Here is an 18,405-nt window from a genome sequence, read left to right as displayed (position 1 = left end):
GCTAAAGTTAGCTTTTGTTACGCTAACGTCAATTCATTATGTGTGTGTTACTTTAGCAGCATGTTTAGCCATTTTTACATTCAGTGACGGTGTGGTCATCTCTTTGTGTGTTTATGTTCTGTCAGCACGGAACTTGATATGTTAAACAGGTCGAGTTATTGTTATACATAGAGTCTGCTAGCTTTAGCCTAAAAGCCACAAGTGACTTTGTGCAGCCCTAACCACGACCTGTGCGTTTAGTGCGCTTACAGTAAAGTTGGGACACTCACACACACACACACAGTACAGACCACATTATAATTTGTCCGCTGCTCAGAATGAAAGATCAGAAAAAGCTTTAGTACAGGGTCAGTTAATAAGCTATGTATTTTTGTTTTGCTTGTTTGATAGTTAAGACCATTCTATTTTCTTAACATGTATTTTGACTATTTTTATGGTATACCTACATTTGATTGTTTTGTATTCACCTGTAAACCTTTACAGGAGGTGTACGTTGTATACAGAGATTGAGTAATTGTATCCCTTCTTTGTTTTTTTCCTCAACCAGATCCCAGAGACCAGAACTCCTAAAGAGAAACCTGGTGGTCCAAAGAACAACAGGGCACTGTCATCTATCCCAGCAGCCTTCGCCGCAGCATCCAAATATAAGTCAGACAAGGCCAAGTTGAGCATATGTGTTACTCATCCATCACTCATATTTTGGGCATGTGTATGTTCATTGTACTTTAGATAATTTTGAGAAATAAAGCCACAATTGCCGAAGTAGAATGTTTTTGTTTTTGGCTTTTTTGGAGTAATGAACATTGAGGAAGTGAGGAAATACGTTCTTTACATTTTTACACAGATACATTTTGTATTACATGAGTTTATTGTTTCAATACAATTCACATAAATGACAAAAAGTGTGCAAAAGTAAGTAGTCCTTGTTTTAGGTTCGGCCTCACACTGTCAATGCTGATTATATAACACCTTATCACTGAGAAACATGTAGCAGAAAAGTAGAGAGATAGTTGAAACCTTCTCATTTAAAGTTCACAATTATTTTGCAGCCACAGAAACATTATCCTGAAGAAGCCACCATCTTCTTTGCTGTACTAGACTGCAATCAGTAACTCTTAATATACAATAAAAACTGTTGAGGGTAAAAACACACATAAAGCTAAAAGCTTATTCCCATTGCAGTAGTAAGAAAAGAGAGATTAGATTGGAAAACATGCAAAACAACCAAAACTACTGACTTCAATCATGTAAATTTAAAGCCCCTATAATATTTATGTCGATAGAACATCAAAGATACTTGTTCATCTGAAGCTGATAGAGGATGTTGTGACCACCATCTGCTTAGACGGATCACAGCATGACTGTCATATGTGCCACTGTATACACATAAATAATCCATCCATCCAGGTTTTAGCATGAAGTGTTACTGTGCAAATACAGACAGAAACGGTTATGCCTGATGATTATCAAACAAAACCTATTCTTCTTGACGACATTGGTAAAAACATACTACTTTTTGACATTGATGGTATGTACGTGAAAAGAAATGCAAAATGTATGTTCACAGATGACCATGCATGTCTCTTTTAGTATAGGAGACCTACTTCTATTTGCGTGAGTGTCTAAGTGTGCTCTGATAAACCACAGAGTGATAGTGGACATGCAGGTATTTAAGTTACTCATGTAGAAATACAGCAGCTTGGGTGGGATCCTTGTTATAATGCTGCAAAAAGGAGTGAGAATCACCATACCATGTTATTACTTATGTCAATGATGTTGCTTGCGATACAATATTATTGCGATCATAAACATTTTGTGATATGCTATTATATATATATATATATATATAATAAATTCCATGATTGTACGAGGAAAATGCCCTAGCTTTTTGTATGAACTTGATTTCAGTCATTGTATCAAACGTGACAATGATGAAAGATTATAATGATGAAAGATTACAATGATTATGACAAAAACCGTAGCAACCCTAACTGCCTGCTAAATGATAATCAGTGAACAAATCATCAAACAATCCAAAGCATAACTGAAAAAAAAAGTTCCATCTACTTCAATTATTATGAAGCAGTTCATATCATAATCAAGCGTGTGTCAGGATCAGATCTCCTCTGGAATATCTTGAAGATCTGAAAAAGAGAGAACTTGTCAACATTCAGCCCTTGGTTCCTCAGAAGCTGCAAGAACAAGACATCAATTCAAGTTACAGCCAACATTCTGCTGATACATGTGTAGGGTTTTCTAAAAATAGGGTTTTCTAAAAATGTGTAAAAACATTCATTTTTATTTTACTGTTTTATAATATAAGTGATGGTAAAAACATGCAGCCTATCCCTTCATACTGTTTTCCGAACACGGAGTGGAGTAGGACTTCATTTCCCAGAATCCCCTGTTTCCCGTTTTGCAATACTTTTGTTTAAATTAATACTGTTCATGTATTAATTCTGTAATTCATGTATTATATTGTTTAAAAATATTCTATGGCCTTTAAAACTGATTAAGGTCTCTAGAAGTTCTCCGGGACAGAGCCGAGCGGCTGTGTTTTTTCCTCGGCAGAGAAAGTAGTCAATGTGTGGAGACTCGAACTTAATGTTGAGATATTGCACTGCCTGGAGAGACTTTATCGGTCAGAGGACTCTTTTCACATATCTCCATCGATTGTGTTTTAGTTTACACGACAGTGACGGGTTTTTCTTTTCTCGAGCCGCGATAGCGTGGTCTCCGTCACTAGCTCCGGCATTAGCGCTGTGGTGAGTTAGCTCGGTGGCAGAGAGCTAGCCTGCTTCACAACACGGACGCGAGGAACGACATTCGTGCGGGTCGTGAGGACGGAGCGGACGGCGGACAAGGTACAGCAGAGAACGAGGATGTGTTGCTGGTAGCCAGGGCTACGGGAGTCGTCGCGGAGCTGTCTGGACATCGCTCTACGGCCTGGCTGGCTAACGCCATATTGCATCTGCGACGGGAGGTTGCGTGAGTACTTGACATTGGAACGGAACCGAGGGATTGAACTGTTTTAAAGCAGACTGTGTGAACTGTCCTGGTTTCCAAGTTTAACGTCTTGTGACCGGATAAAACTTCATGTGCACCATGAATGGGCCCCAACGGTTAGGGAAAATTATCCAAGCGCTTGGGTTAGTTTTTTGGGTGGTAGCATTATCATTTCTTTTCTATTTCTATGTGAACTGGGAACATACTTTGGTACAGGAAATGTTGTTGTTTGTTGGTTTCTACATACTTATCCATGTCTGAAGCATTCTCCAGGTATCATTCCAAAGGTTTACAGCAACTAAATGTTTGTGTCTTACCTTTACATATTGCTCGTTAACATTCTTTCAGAATAAACTGGATTTACTTGATTTCTGAGGGCTTACATAATTTTATGCTAAGGCATAGCATAGTGAGTTTTCAGTGGAGGCACCGCGCTAGTTACATGACACCTTCTTTTGTTTCTCACTCAAGTGATAAAGTCCGTTGTTTAATTCGGTAGAGAAGAACCACAGCGAATTCACCATCTTTAGCTGAGAACCTAGGACCTGTTTTATTCTTATTGGGTGTGACCTCAGTGTAGATTTTAAACACTAAGGAAAAAGGGGTTACACATGTCGTGTTCAAATCTCATATATTGTAGCTTTGCTCATGAAATTATTGAGTTTTCTGGCACTAATATACTGCATCTGTGTTTATAAGTATAAGGAGAGAAAAACTTCAGAGCAGTATTTTACTGTAAACTCTCAAATAATGGCCAGTCCCTTTTTTTACACTGACTGCAGAGAATTTTGACGTTATTCATAAAAAGTAAATAAATTATATAATTTTCAGATTATATATATGTCAAAATTATAAAATTGCACTGTATCATTAAATAATGCATATCTACAGATGGGGGCGATTTGCGCCACTAAAACAAGCATATTGTATCCATTACTCCCACCCACGTTAACTTTGGGCCAATAGAAACTCTGATATGATTGTGACATCATGTCAATCTGTCAATCACACTTCACTCCCACTGCTGTTTTGCTTGGTCAAGGCCTATTAGCCGGCTAGCTAGCTGGTGGCCATGGAGACATATTTGAGTCAGTCCACATCATCGCGTTACGTTGAGCCAAACTGAGAAAATATGACGACAGTTACATCAAGTTTGGTTTTATTGAAAACAGCGACGGGAGAGCAGAATGCGTCATGCGTCTTCAGGTGCTAGCGAACAAAGCCATGATGCCAGCCAAGCTAAAGTCACATCTGATTACAAAGCACCCGGAATTTAAGGCAAAACAAAATCATATTCCAGTCTTGAGAGGGAGGAAAACAGAAAACACGATGATGAACCGTGACACAACTTCAGAGGAAGCCCAGAAGGTTCCTATTTGGTTGCTAAATGGATTGCTAAAAGTAAGAAGACACACTATCGCACAAGAACTCCTACTTCTAGTGGTTGTTGAAATGTGCTTCATCTGTGTTACGATGATGAGGGGTTCTTTGGAAAAAGTTTCCCCTGTAAGGGGTCCCTGGCAGGTTTGAGGACCCCTGATTTTTACTACATAAGAAATAAACACATTCCATTATCCGATGGGGGATAAACGTAAAAGTCTCTCAGCGGCTCTGAAGCCTGGTGACATGGACCAGTGTTTGGACCCAAAAGCAACTCGGGCAAACGCCACATAGGATAACGACTGCAATCTCTGAAGAGGAAGTCAGCAGGTGCACGGACACACTCACAGGGCAAAGACAGTCCCAGAGTCCCTGGGACAAACAGGATACTGGCAGTGCTTGACAAACTCACGGTGATTGGGTGATACAGAAAAACGGCAGGCGGCCGCGGAGACTGGCAAACAGAAAGCAGGAAACACACAGGCAGCAGTCTTGGTCGAGGACAGAAGGCTGAAGCGTTTACAGGGACAGAGACAAGGAGGAACAGTCAGAACAAAGCAGGGTCCAAGTCGGGAGATCAATCTAAGAATCATTTCTGGAAGGTCTGGCATGGATGCGATGATAATCTGGCAATGAGTGAGTGAGGGCTGTTTAAGTCTTTATTTAGACGTTTATTGAGCAGAACTATGAAACATTTAACATTGTTTCAGACTTGGTTCAGTTACAATGATTGTTTCTGAGCCACTGTTATACACATCTCTTCCGACAGAGTTTTGACTGCTATCAAAGAGTGAGTTAAAACAATGGTGGTTGATCATGTGACCCACTAATGAAAGTGCTTGTACTTGCTGCTTTGCCCAGAAATAGGATCGCCGTGTCTGGGGCGACATTCCCGCCAGAACTTAAAAATGAGTTTTATCTTTTTTGTAGCGTTTAGATAGAACTTTGTTTGTAGCGTTTGGATAGAACTTTGTTTCTCTTTGTTTAGATAGAACTTTGTTTGCAGCGTTTAGATAGAACTTTGTTTGTAGCGTTTAGATAGAACCCCGGCTTTGCAGAACAAGTGTGACATCCCACGGCCGGCGGTGGTCTCGTCTATAGACTCCTCGGCTGTGTGATGTATTCAATGAGCCTCGGAATTCTGATTAGCTTGATGCATCAAAACAACTACGAAAGGTGGACTTTTGCTCGTCTCGCATATTTACACAACTCTTCAACAAGCGAAGTTGCTTTATCATAAACATGTTGCTGCGACTGACTGACCTTTGGAGCTTTCAGACGCTGTCCCATCATCATCATCATCCGACGTCATGTCTACCTCCACATCACTGCTGTCCTGGAGGCCGTGTGATCGGTGGGCAGGTTCTTGGCTGGTCCACAGCGTCTCAGACCCAGGTGAGATCTCTTCCCTTCCTGGTTGCAGAGTTGCAGGCTAGAACAGCAAACACAGTGGAGAGAGTCTTTGAAAGCCCAGTGAACTGTACTGTACACCTGTTAATGACTGATTAATTCATCATTATAGGAGCACTCCATAGATTTGATCAAAACCATGACTACATTGTTGTATTATATATATATATATATATATATATAATCTGACTATCTGGATTCATCCAGTGACTGCTGAGAAAGATCAGCTGACGACAAGGGAAAGTCCTTGTGGCAGTACGGAGAGACGACTGACAGGAGGGAATAGACCCCATTGGGGCAGGCATGGGCTAGCTTCCCAGCTCTGTAGTTTCCCATGCTTCTTAGTATGTTGGAGACACCTGCAATAGCTACAGAAAGTCAACATAAGAGAATACCCCTAGAGTCTGCGAGAGCGGGGGCGGAAGATGACTCATCGGCTGACAACATGGTAACGACTGGACCGGAAATGACCACGAGTAATGAAAGCACGACACAAGAGAACTTCACAGCAAATGTTACAGGCTCTGTTGCAACAGTGGGCCACAAGCAGATGCAGGTATGTGTCTGTGGTTGGAGGAGATTACATCATACCTTGGGTTGAGGATCCACCAGGGAAAGAAGGGATGTTTGAGGGAAGAGAGACAGAGGCCTTGCATTGATTATTTTTTGCGAAATAAATCAAATCAGTCAAGTGAAGCACAGCAACTGGATGCAAACCACAGCTTGCAGTGCATCAGCACCCCTGTTATGGAAGATGTGAACTCAAGCACCGACGTAGCAATGGAGGTGGAAGTAACAACAGGAGTGGAACTCACCCAGCCTCCCAGTCCTGCAGTTGAGCGGAGACTACCAGAGCACAGACCGCATGTGAAGTGGCCCGGTTCCAGTGACAAGAAGCTGTGGGAAACAGTGAATACGGATCTCACCGTGACCCTTTTGAAACTTCGAGGCACATTAGAGAAGAAAATGGAGAAGATGGCAGACATCATTTATGAGTATGGGGCAATGCGCTTTGGAGTACAAGAGGCAAAAGTCCGAAAAAGTGTTCCAACCCCACCAGTTTCCAGGAGGCAACAAGAAATCAAGCGCCTCGTTCAAGAAAGGAGACAACTTAGGAAGCAGTGGAAAAAGGCGTCGGAAGAGGAAAAGGAGGGCATAGAGGCACTTCAGGATGACATCAAAACCCGGTTGGCATCTCTCCGTAGAGCAGAGAACCTACGGAAACGCAGAAGGAAGAAAGAACAAACTAGAACTCGGTTCTATAAAAACCCCTACAAGTTCCTTGGAAGCCTTTTCACAAAGGAAAAAAGTGGAACTCTTATAACAACAAAGAAAGACATGGAGGAGCACTTGAGAACAACAAATTTGGACTCAAAGCGACATGAACAGCTGGTCATCCCATCAGATATCCCACCAATTGAACCCCCCCAACATCACATTGAGACCACCCCTCCGACATGGAAAGAGGTGGAAAACACAGTACGACGGGCAAGGACAGCATCAGCCCCTGGGCCAAATGGAGTTCCATACAAAGTGTATAAGAACGCACCCGATGTCCTGAGGTTCCTCTGGAGGCTTATGAGAACAGCTTGGCAGAAGAAGGATGCATCCAGAGAAGGATGCGGTGAACATCAGCCAATTTCGCCCAATCTCCCTTCTAAATGTCGAGGGTAAAATCTTCTTTAGTGTCATTGCCCAGAGAATGGGTGACTACCTCCAAAGGAATGCCTATGTCGACACATCTGTCCAGAAGGCAGGAATCTCCGGGTTCTCTGGCTGCTTGGAACATTCCAGCATGATCTGGCACCAGATACAAATGGCCAAGGTGAAGAAAAGGGACCTCCATGTCGTCTTTCTTGACCTCGCCAATGCATTTGGTTCTGTGCCCCATGAGCTCCTGTGGGCTGCCTTCAGGTTTTTCCATATACCAGACACAATTACAACTCTGGTGAAGGCATACTTCCAGGATCTGCAATTCTGTTTCACCACGCCAGAATTCACCACCTCATGGCAGCGCCTGAATGTAGGCATAATGGCCGGATGTACCATTTCTCCGTTGGCTTTCACAATGGCAATGGAGGTAATCATCCGAGCCTCCAAATGGGTTGTCGGTGGACAGCGAGGTGACTCTGGCTTCCGTCTCCCTACACTAAGAGCCTACATGGACGACATCAAGACTCTGACCACCACTGTACCATGCACCAGGAGACTGCTCAGGAAACTTGAGGAAAATATATATAAGATAAAACCATCAAAATCACGTAGTATCTCAATTGTCAAGGGAGTACTATCAGACCTGAAATTCTTCATCGGAGATGACTCGATCCCAACGTTGTCTGAGATGCCCGTAAAAAGCCTTGGAAGATGGTACGACTCAAGCCTGAAAGACAAAGACCAGGTGCAACAGCTGCACAAAGACATCAGCAGTGGCCTGCAGTCCATAGACCACACTCAGCTACCTGGCAAATTAAAGGCCTGGTGTCTGCACTTTGGGCTGCTACCCCGGGTGTTGTGGCCCCTAGCCGTGTATGAGGTTCCAATATCAACTGTGGAGAATATGGAAAGAAAAGTCACATGCTACTTGAAGAAGTGGCTCGGAGTTCCACGATGCCTCACCACCATAAGCCTCTACGGAGATGGAGTCCTCAAGCTGCCCCTCACCAGTCTGACAGAGGAATTCAAGTGTGCAAAAACTAGGGTTCAGATGATACTTCATGAATCGCGAGACCCAGTGGTGAGTAACAACGCACCAAACCTGGCAACTGGGCGCAAATGGAAGCCAGAAGTAGCAGTCCAGGAGGCAACAGCAGCCCTCAGACATGCTGACATTGTCGGTCATGTTCAGCAAGGGAGAGGAGGCTTTGGGCTAACACCTAGCCGCCCCACTTGGAATAAGGCCACTGCACCAGAGCGGCGGAAAATGGTAATGCAGGAAGTACGCCATCAGGAGGAGGCTGCAAGGCAGGCCAAAGCAGTTTCCCTTTCTAAGCAGGGACAGTGGACTCGGTGGGACAGTGTGGAGAGGAGGAAGATCAGCTGGAAGGATCTGTGGGCCATGGAAGTGAGACGATTGAGTTTTTCCATCAGAGCAACATATGACGTCCTTCCAACACCAGTCAATCTTCACCAATGGTATGGCGAAGATCCGAACTGTGCCCTCTGCTCCATGCCAGCCAACCTCAGACACATCCGCCTTACCCAAGGACGCTACACTTGGCGTCACAACCAAGTCCTTAAAAGCCTTGCGTCCCCCATAGAGGACAAGCGAACTGCCACCAATTCCATTCCACCACCAGCAGCCCCACATCCCCCTAGGACGACCTTTGTCCGTGAAGGAGCTAGACCACCAAAAAGCGTGTCTACACCATCGGAGCGAGACCAACTGCGCTTGGTCCGTGACTGGCAAATGCTAGTTGACGTTGGCCGACAACTTGTTTTTCCACCAGAGATCGCAGTCACCACCCTAAGACCTGACATGGTGCTTTGGTCCCACACACTTAAGAAGATTTTTATTATTGAACTAACAGTGCCGTGGGAGGACTCCATAGATGAGGCCTACGAACGGAAACATCTGCGGTATGCCGATCTAGCCGCTGAAGCACGGGGCAGTGGCTGGAAGACAGAAGTCCGCCCAGTAGAGGTTGGTTGCAGAGGATTTGTGGCAACATCTACAACCAAACTGCTTCGAGACCTTGGAGTCAAGGGCCAAAGCCTGCGATTGGCCATCAGGGCTGTATCTGAGGCAGCAGAGGGCAGCAGTCAGTGGCTCTGGATGAAGCGAGCTGACCCCAGCTGGGGCCCGAAGTGAGGGGACCAGGAGGTATGCGGTCAATGTTTGACTCAGGGAGAGGGACGCCCCTGCCATGCATAGTCTTAGGATGCTCATTAGTGTAGTTAATTGGGCTTGGGACACAAGCGTAGGTTTGATCACCCTATCGCTGGCCGCCTTTGGTGAGAGTGTATAGTGTGAAAGGCCGAAACACTCAATGAACCAAAGGTACACTACTGAGGATGTGCTCCCTAAATTTTCAATTGGACTCACGTTTCTATTTTTTTTTTGATCCGGCTCACTGTTTTTATGAACTCTTGGAAGTGCTTGCACAAAGGATAGTAACATCTTATCCTGTGTTCTTGGAATCATATGTATATATATATATATATAAACTCCTCAAAACAAGTTTGGAAATGTTATTTCGGTCGATTATTCCTCCCCTTTAACAATACCAATTGGTATCGTATTTTTTATCGTTGGAAAGCCTGATTAGTCCGTGTAGATAGTGGCCCAAAAAAATGTGCCAAAATCCCCTGCAGTATTCTTCTGTTGGTATTCACTCTCATTTTGAGCTTCAAGTGCTGGAAGGTGTATGCACCTGATTGGCACCAAATTGACAGCACTTGTGTGCATGGGTCCTGCAACTTTGTTGAGTTTCTGTGTGCTCAAACCTTGCTTCACTGAGGAACTGTAGGCTTTCTTCCAGAGATTTACAGGCAAAGGGGAACCGGTCTTCTTGGGTTTGGAAATGGTACCAGGGCTGGCACCAAATAATGCTGCCTGGAAAAACAGCTTCCACTAGCCCTATTGCACGGGCCTTATCCTGAAGGGACAAACGTGGTATGTTTATGCTTGGAGCACACAAACCCAACCATGTTGCAGGACCCATGCACACATGTGCTGTCAATTAGGTGCCAATCAGGTGCCAGTCACACACCTGTGACTGGGAGACACAACAGAAGAATATTGCAGGGGACTTTGGCACATTTTTTTGGGCCACTACCCACACGGTTAGCTGTGTTGCTCATTTCATGAATGCATGATCCTTACAAGTTGTACCTCGTTGTAAAGGTGATTAATCAGGCTTTCCAACGATACTAAATACAATACCAATTGGTATTATTAAAGGGGAGGAAAAATCGGCTCCTGTTTCATGTTGGAACACAGTTTTGAAAACTCTCCACACTTCTCTCCTGACTTTAACCACAACCTGAACAACACTGTGGATTTACAGCACTTTGTTCAAATGTTAACTCACCGCTGTCTAAACTGTAAACCTCACATTCAACACAGGATGATTTCAGCATCCTGTCAAACACTAATGGTTGTAACTTCAGCTGAAAGCCTGAGCAGGTGTCTGGTTGGTGGAGGGAGAAGAGAGGCAGGGAGACAGGTTGGTGGATGGAGAAGAGCGGCAGGGAGACAGGTTGGTGGTGTTTCTTTAAAGAAAGAGTTGTCAACAGATCACCACCTGGTGAGACAGACCGGCTAAACTCAAGCGTGTCGTGAGGGTGAAGTGGGAATGTCTGGCAGACTCCCCTGTCCAAAAGGTCTTCAACTACCCCCTCCGGGAGAGCTTTCTGTACCTCCCTGGGGAAGTTGGGGACATGGAATCTGAGCGGACTATGTTCAAAACTTCCATTTTGGAAGCAGCTGCTAGGAGTTGTGACTAGAAGGTCTTCGGGGCCTGTTGTGGCAGCAACTGAAGAACCCGCTGGTGGACACCAGCAGTGAAGAAGGCCGTTGAGCTGAAGAAGTAAGCCTTTCGGGTTTGGCTGACCCAGGGGTCTCCCAAAACAGCTGACGGGTACCGTTAGCCAGAAGATGGAGAGGGACTCTCGGTTGGCCTCATATTCTTTTAGGACTCAGAAAGGGAAAGCAGGGCTTGCCTCAAGCTGTGTTTAGAACCCAGTCTACTATACCATATACTGTGTGTGTGTGTATATATATATATATATATATATATATATATATATATATATATATATATATATATATATACATATATACATATATACACACACACACACACACACACACACACACACATATATAGATGAAATAAATGTTTTCACCTGAGGAGGCTGCTGGGGGGCAGGTGCAGCACTGCTGCCCACCTTCATGTGTCGGACGTGCCTCTCCAGTTTTACCCGGGCCCTCTCACTGTCCCTGAAGCGGCTCTCAGCATCCCTCAGCCTCAGCAGCTCCTCCTGCAGCAGACTGTGTTGTCTCTGCAGGAGAGCCAGCTCCCCAATGGTCGACCCTGCACCGCCCTCTCGACTTCCACTGTCTCTCCAGAGAGAACGCCACACCCCGCCTGCAGCCGGTGCCATGATGTCCTGGGGCTGCAGCAGCAGCTCCAAGATGGAGTCTTGTTTTATGACGGCACCCTGCAGGACATGATAGAGAGTCAGGTTTCAAGGGTTACAGGTTGAAGCACAAGTGTTCCTGTTGTAGTCATGTACCGACTGTTATACATCGTTCAAGGTTGTTCGAGGTAGTGAATAAACAGAAGAGTGAGTGAGATATTCAGTTGTTTGATAAAGCTCCAACTATTAAAACACATCATTGAGCCTCACTCAACTCAAACTTTATTTGTAAACCAAACAGGACAATAAACAGTGTGTAGTAGAAAAACAAGAAATCACTACACATGTGCATGTCCTCCCGGTGTAAGCATGGGCTCCGGCTTCCTCCCACAGTCCAAAGACATGCAGGATGGACCTGTCTGTCTGTACAAGTAAGCCCTGTGATAGACTGGTTACCTGTCTGTCTCTACATGTCGGCCCTGTGATAGACTGGTTACCTGTCTGTCTCTACATGTCGGCCCTGTGATAGACTGGTTACCTGTCTGTCTCTACATGTCGGCCCTGTGATAGACTGGTTACCTGTCTGTCTCTACATGTCGGCCCTGTGATAGACTGGTTACATGTCTCTCTCTACATGTCAGCCCTGTGATAGACTGGCGACCTGTCCAGGTGTACTCTGCCTTCTCCCAATGACAGCTGGGATCGGCTCCAGCCGCCTTGCGACCCCGAATACAGGATAAGCGGTAGACGATGGATGGATAATATGTAGCCGGGTGTAGAAAGCAGGGATTCAAATAAATTAGTTCCTAAATATTAGCTGCGGTTGAAAATGAATCCATGTGTCCACCATATAAAAGGATCATAGGAAACTAAACATTGACATTGTTTTAGTGGCACAAAAATGGATGTCCCTGAACAAGAAACCAAAAGATTACATGTGGTGACTATTTGAACTGCTGTTACTTTCACACCATGCACTAGGAACAGGACTCGTGTGCTCTCCCAACACCTTTTCAAACAGCATGAACTGTCCAGTGTTTACAGACACTGTAGCAGAGCACACATGCTATATAAGGCTGTGTGTATGAGATGGAGTGAGACTGACTCACCTGGAGAGCATGGAGGTAAACACTGAGATTCACCAGCCTCTGATACACCTTCTGTCAAACACAGACCAGCATAGTAGTTACTGACATTACTGACACACACACACACACACACACACACACACACACACACACACACACACACACACACTCCTTACTTACTGCAGGAGGTGGCTTGTCTTTATTCCTCATGCAGTCCTTTTGAAGGCGAATAAACAGATATTAATATAAATGTCCCCAAAATTCCATTATATTTGAACATAAAACAATAGTTATGGATTAATAGAACACAGTGTGTCAGTTAAATTGAGATTAGGTAATGGCTGGATGGACAGATGGGTGGATGGATGATGGATGCATGGATGGACGGATGGGTGGATGGATTGATGGATGAATGGATGGATGGATTGTGGGTGGTTGGGTGGATGGATTGATGGGTGGATGGATGATGGATGGGTGGATGGAATGATGGATGGGTGGGTGGATGATGAATGGATGGGTGGGTGGTTGAATGGATGATGGATGGATGGAGGGATGGATAGATGGATGGATGGGTGGGTGGATGATGAATGGATGGATGGCAGGGTGAATGGATGGATGGAGGGGTGGATAGAGGGATAGATGGATGGATGGATGGATGATGGGTGGTTGGGTGGATGGATTGATGGGTGGATGGATGATGGATGGGTGGATGGAATGATGGATGGGTGGGTGGATGATGAATGGATGGATGATGGATGTAGGATGATGGATGGATGGATGGATGGATGGATGGATGGATGGATGATGGGTGAATGATGGATGTAGGATGATGGATGGATGATGGATTGATGATGCTTGGATGATGGGTGGATGGATGGGTGGGTGGGTGGCTGGATGGATGATGGATGTAGGATGATGGATGGATGGGTGGATGGATGATGGGTGAATGATGGATGGATGATGGGTGGATGGGTGGATGGATGATGGGTGAATGATGGATGGATGTTGGGTGGATGGGTGGATGGATGATGGATGGATGTAGGATGATGGATGGATGTGGGTTACACAGTAGAATCCACTGTGTTTCTTTCAGGTGGCTTTCTTCGGTCTTTGCACACCAGAGACTTTTTCTGAGATTTACTTAACAGCGTTGGCTTTGAATTCAGGTTTCTGGGATCTACAATCTCCCAGGATAGTGAAGCTATCATCAGCTTGGCTCTCACCCTCCTGTCACCTACCACCTCCACTGAGTCGTGCGAGCCCCCCAGGACAGAGCTGACTTTCTTTATAAGATTGTTCAGTCATATTGCTGCATAGATCACAATAAACACTTTGTCAATGTCAGTGTTTTTCTGTACAGTCATGCCACTCTTTAATATGTGGACTAAAACAAAGATAGAGGCTACTGTCGTATAAGTACAGCCTTCAATTGTCATCATTACAGTAATGTAACTGTCTGCTGCGGCTGTTTTTGTGCTAGCATGCAATGCTTCTGTGGAGGGCATTGCATGCCCCTAATAGTCCTGTGGAGGACTATTAGGGGCCCCTATTGATCCCCAATCTCATCTTCTGGCTCAATGCATACTGTACTGCTTCCTCCGACTCAATCCAGTGCTCACAAAAGCTGTTTGTGTTGATTTCCGAACCTGTTTGACACCATTTTTGTAGTCGTGGCGATCTCTGCTCGGGGCTATGAAGATATTTTGACAGTCCAACTAAACCAGTGGGGTGTATCAGGGCTGCTCAGAGGATTATTGTAGTATTGAACCTCCTACTAGACCTCCAGCTCACCTTTGCTGCTAAGAAATCATGGGCTCCATTGAGCAACAGATCCTGATCACCTGAGAGACACAAACACAGGAGAACACTGGGATTAGAATCAATATCTGACTGCATGACACAGAAAACAAAAAAGGGGATGTTATGATATGTTTCTACATTTGTAATTTTGAACTTGATGTTCATTGAACTGTTTAATCATTAGTTGTAGCTAGTAGCTACAGTTACTTTGGGTGTATGATTGTAATCAGTATTGTAATGAGACTGTAAAGGCTCTCTAAAGGGCCTACTGGAAAAACCCCATACTCAAAAACTGAAATTGACCTGATTGTCAGCAACAAACCTGAAAGGGTGACAAAAATCTTCAACATTGTCACTAGGCTCTCTGACCATAACATAACTCTCTCATAGCCAGAAAGCTCCCATGCTTCCATTTGAAATCCAACACAAAATCTTGCCAATAAAGAATGCCCAAGAGTGATATTGAGGAATTTGACAGGGACGTTAAGAACATTAACTACAGCCAAATTAGATCTGGTACAGATGTGGATACTAATGCATATTTCCTTATGTCCACAATCCAAAAAATAACAAAACGATTCCTCAGGAAAGGCAAATCTAAGGCCAATAATAAACACATCGTCCCCTGGATAACTAGTGAGATAAGGAAATGAATGAAGGAGACATATAATGCTCTGAGGCATTCTCTTAAATCCAAATTATTGACAGGCATATATTTTATTTACTTAAAAAACAGAGTTACAAAGGACATCAGAGCAGCTAAATCTTACTTTTTTTGTAAATCTCATACATTCATCGAAGGTAAATCATTAACAAATCTGGGATTGTCTGCCGAAGCTTACAGGGAAAGGGCATAAAATAACAAAGCAGCTGGAGATCAATAAAAATGGAAACTTATGTGAGGGACTAGGGGAAATAGTGACAATTTTGTAAATTCTGTGAGGCTGACTATACATAGTCCCCAAACTAGTCATATTCATCACCTGTTGATATTACACAGCCAGTCTTCTCTCTGACAGAGATTTCTGAATCCAAAGTTTATTCCATCATTTCTTCTATCAAAAATTCAAAATCAAAAGACATATTTGGACTGGATTCCCTGTTTCTAAAGAAACATGCTACCTTTCTCACAGGGACAATTACTCAAATAATTAACACCTCTTTTAAAGAGGGAACATTCCCAAAAGACTGGACGTCAGCCATTGTTGTGCCAGTCCACAAATCAGGGGACACAACTGATGTGAACAATTATAGGCCAATTAGTGTTTTACCTGTCATGTCTAAGATCACTGAGAAATGTGTAGCTGAGCAATTGACTGAGCATCTTAACAGTAGTCCTTTCACACTACACCCCCGTAGCAAAACTCTATATGAGTGCCTTGATCATTCCCCACCTAACATACTGTATGACCAGCTGGACCCAGGTGAATAGCACAACATTAAGGCCTATCCTATCACTTGTTGGGACCTCACCATGAGGACTACACAATGCGGCCTACAAAAGCCTTCACATGCGGTCAGGACAAAGGAACAAAGGAGATAAAAAACTACAACCGCCATTTTAGTTTCACTTCTCACCGAGGTGCGAAGTGCAACGTCACACAACTGGTGCCCTATCGGCTGACAACCACAGGTACCCCAGGGGGGGCCCTGGGAGCAGCCGTGAGCTATATAAACCGGCGCCACCTTAAGAACTCTCTCTTCCATCGCAACACCACGTTGCAACAGGAGTTGGACTCGTCCACCGCAGCACACCGCTGCAACAGGAGACCAACTTATAACGTCTGCAGCGTTTCCTTTGTCTGAGACCACAGTCTTCCCCCAAACTTGCTGGACGAGCGACAGACTGTTTTTCCCCGTTTTCCGTGACTCGCCCCTTTTCTTTTACTCGTTTTTGGATCCTGAGAGATCGCCACAACCGCGCGATTCTTTGTTGCCTGCAGAAGAGGAACACAAACGGTTCCTGCATTCCAGCTACCAGCTCCTGTCTGAAGTCAGCTGACTAAATTGCCAAGCCGTGATTATATTGTTGCCCGCGGAAGGAAGAAACACAAACTGTTTTCTTTATTCGAGTTTGATCAATGAGAGGAAAAACGCCCCGCTCTCGTCTGGACTCAGCCTACTCACGTCCCCCGCTGCCGCCGGGACTCACGAACTACCGCCGCCGCTGCGTTAAGGAACGCCGCCATCGCCGGGAAGGACTCACAGCCTACGCAACGACACCAGTAAGAGGCTATCAGTCTGGGCAGAGACGTTTGATAGTGTAGGATATGCTTGTAATTCTTGTTAACGTGTTTTAAGTTTTGATCACGGATCGCCGAGTCCGTTGCTTTCTGTGTTGTTGTATTTGAATGCTGATTGTGCGCACGCCGCTGGGTTTCATTTCGGTAAACAGTGCGTGTCCAACCTCGGACACATTCACGAGCTCAGTAAGTGATCTACCATCAGTTAAAAGACCGGGGTCCCGCCGAACGAACGCCAGGTCATTCACGGGCTCCCGTATGATGGTAATAGCTTACTGATCCTTTGTATTACGCGCGCATTCTCTCTCTCTTTGTTCCGGCTAACACACATGTGCACACACATACACCGCCCCCCACACGTATCCTACCCCAGCTGTTTCCGTCTCCGGACGCTAAGAACATAGCTCCATCTGGTGGCTGTACCCGGCCATCTCTCGCCCTCTCTCGCGATTCTATCTGACGTCAGTGGCTCCGACCCTGAACGCTGTGGGGAATAGCTCCATCTGGTGGTTGCGCCTGGCCATCTCTCTCTCTCTCTCTCTCCACACGCACGCACGCACACACACACACGCACACACACACACACGCCACGTGTGTCTCTTCCTTTGTTTAGCTTAGCTTTGTGTGTTAGGTAGTTAGATAGTAAGGCTTTGTTAATTGCAGTGTTATTGATTGTGATCATTATTACTGATTTTAATAAACCTTATTATATTATAACTAGCGGTCTCTTGTGCTTGTTGTGTATATGTCACTGGATAACAGCAGGTTGTGAAGGCTAGTGCTCGAATTTCACGCCTTTTTAATTATTCGATTGTTTTTATACTTCTATGCCAATAATCACGATGATTGGCATGTGAGTATAAGACCTTTATATTGAGACTGAATACAGTTTTTGGTTATCTTTTCCCTGATCCCAGTGTGGTGCCCTGTTTATTCATGATTATATCATAATAATATATTAAATATAATTATTAATATCGATAATCATATTGACATTAATAATTGGCTGTTGATAACCAAATCTGCCAAAACGTTTTGGACAGAAATCCTAAGCTTTCCACCATTGCAACATCCTGGCCAAACATAACCTGCTCGGCTGGGAAAATATTTTAAAATACACTGATGCATGTCTCATTTTTAAGATTATAAATGGTAAGGCTCCCCCACCACTCTGCACTTTTATACAGCAGAACAATTCTAACAGCAGAACCACAAGGTCGGCCCTATATGGACTGTGTTGTCCCTCTTACCTCCAGTTCCTTTGGTAAATTGTGTTTCTCTGTGAAGGCCTCTAAACTTTGTAACACAATACCAATAAGGAATAGCACCTACTATCATACATTCAACCATTATCTCAAGAACTGGCTTTTAAGTTATAAAAAAATGTGAACATTTTT

General features: G+C 44.4%; 1 protein-coding gene across 4 annotated transcripts in view; it reads right to left on the bottom strand.

Annotated features, from left to right (window-relative positions):
• Positions 1 to 849: 849 nt before the first annotated feature.
• Positions 850 to 18,405, bottom strand: part of arhgef2a (Rho guanine nucleotide exchange factor (GEF) 2a) — a 102,688-nt gene continuing 85,132 nt past the window's right edge. For 2 of the 4 annotated variants that reach the window (XM_084031580.1, XM_084031582.1), the window contains exons 18-23: positions 14,757 to 14,806; positions 13,146 to 13,181; positions 12,987 to 13,037; positions 11,644 to 11,958; positions 5,650 to 5,818; positions 850 to 2,144 (exon numbers count right to left, since the gene is read on the bottom strand). In XM_084031580.1, coding sequence (XP_083887706.1) covers positions 2,116 to 2,144; positions 5,650 to 5,818; positions 11,644 to 11,958; positions 12,987 to 13,037; positions 13,146 to 13,181; positions 14,757 to 14,806 — 650 coding nt within the window. In that variant the 3' untranslated portion in view covers positions 850 to 2,115. The remainder of the gene's footprint in view (positions 2,145 to 5,649; positions 5,819 to 11,643; positions 11,959 to 12,986; positions 13,038 to 13,145; positions 13,182 to 14,756; positions 14,807 to 18,405) is intronic. The other 2 variants (XM_084031581.1, XM_084031583.1) reach the window with 2 other exon arrangements.

This window comes from Eutrigla gurnardus (assembly GCF_963514095.1).
Source record: "Eutrigla gurnardus genome assembly, chromosome: 17".
Taxonomy (NCBI): Eukaryota; Metazoa; Chordata; class Actinopteri; order Perciformes; family Triglidae; genus Eutrigla; species Eutrigla gurnardus.
Note: the sequence above shows the minus strand (reverse complement) of the source record. Positions and strands in the feature narration are given on the sequence as shown.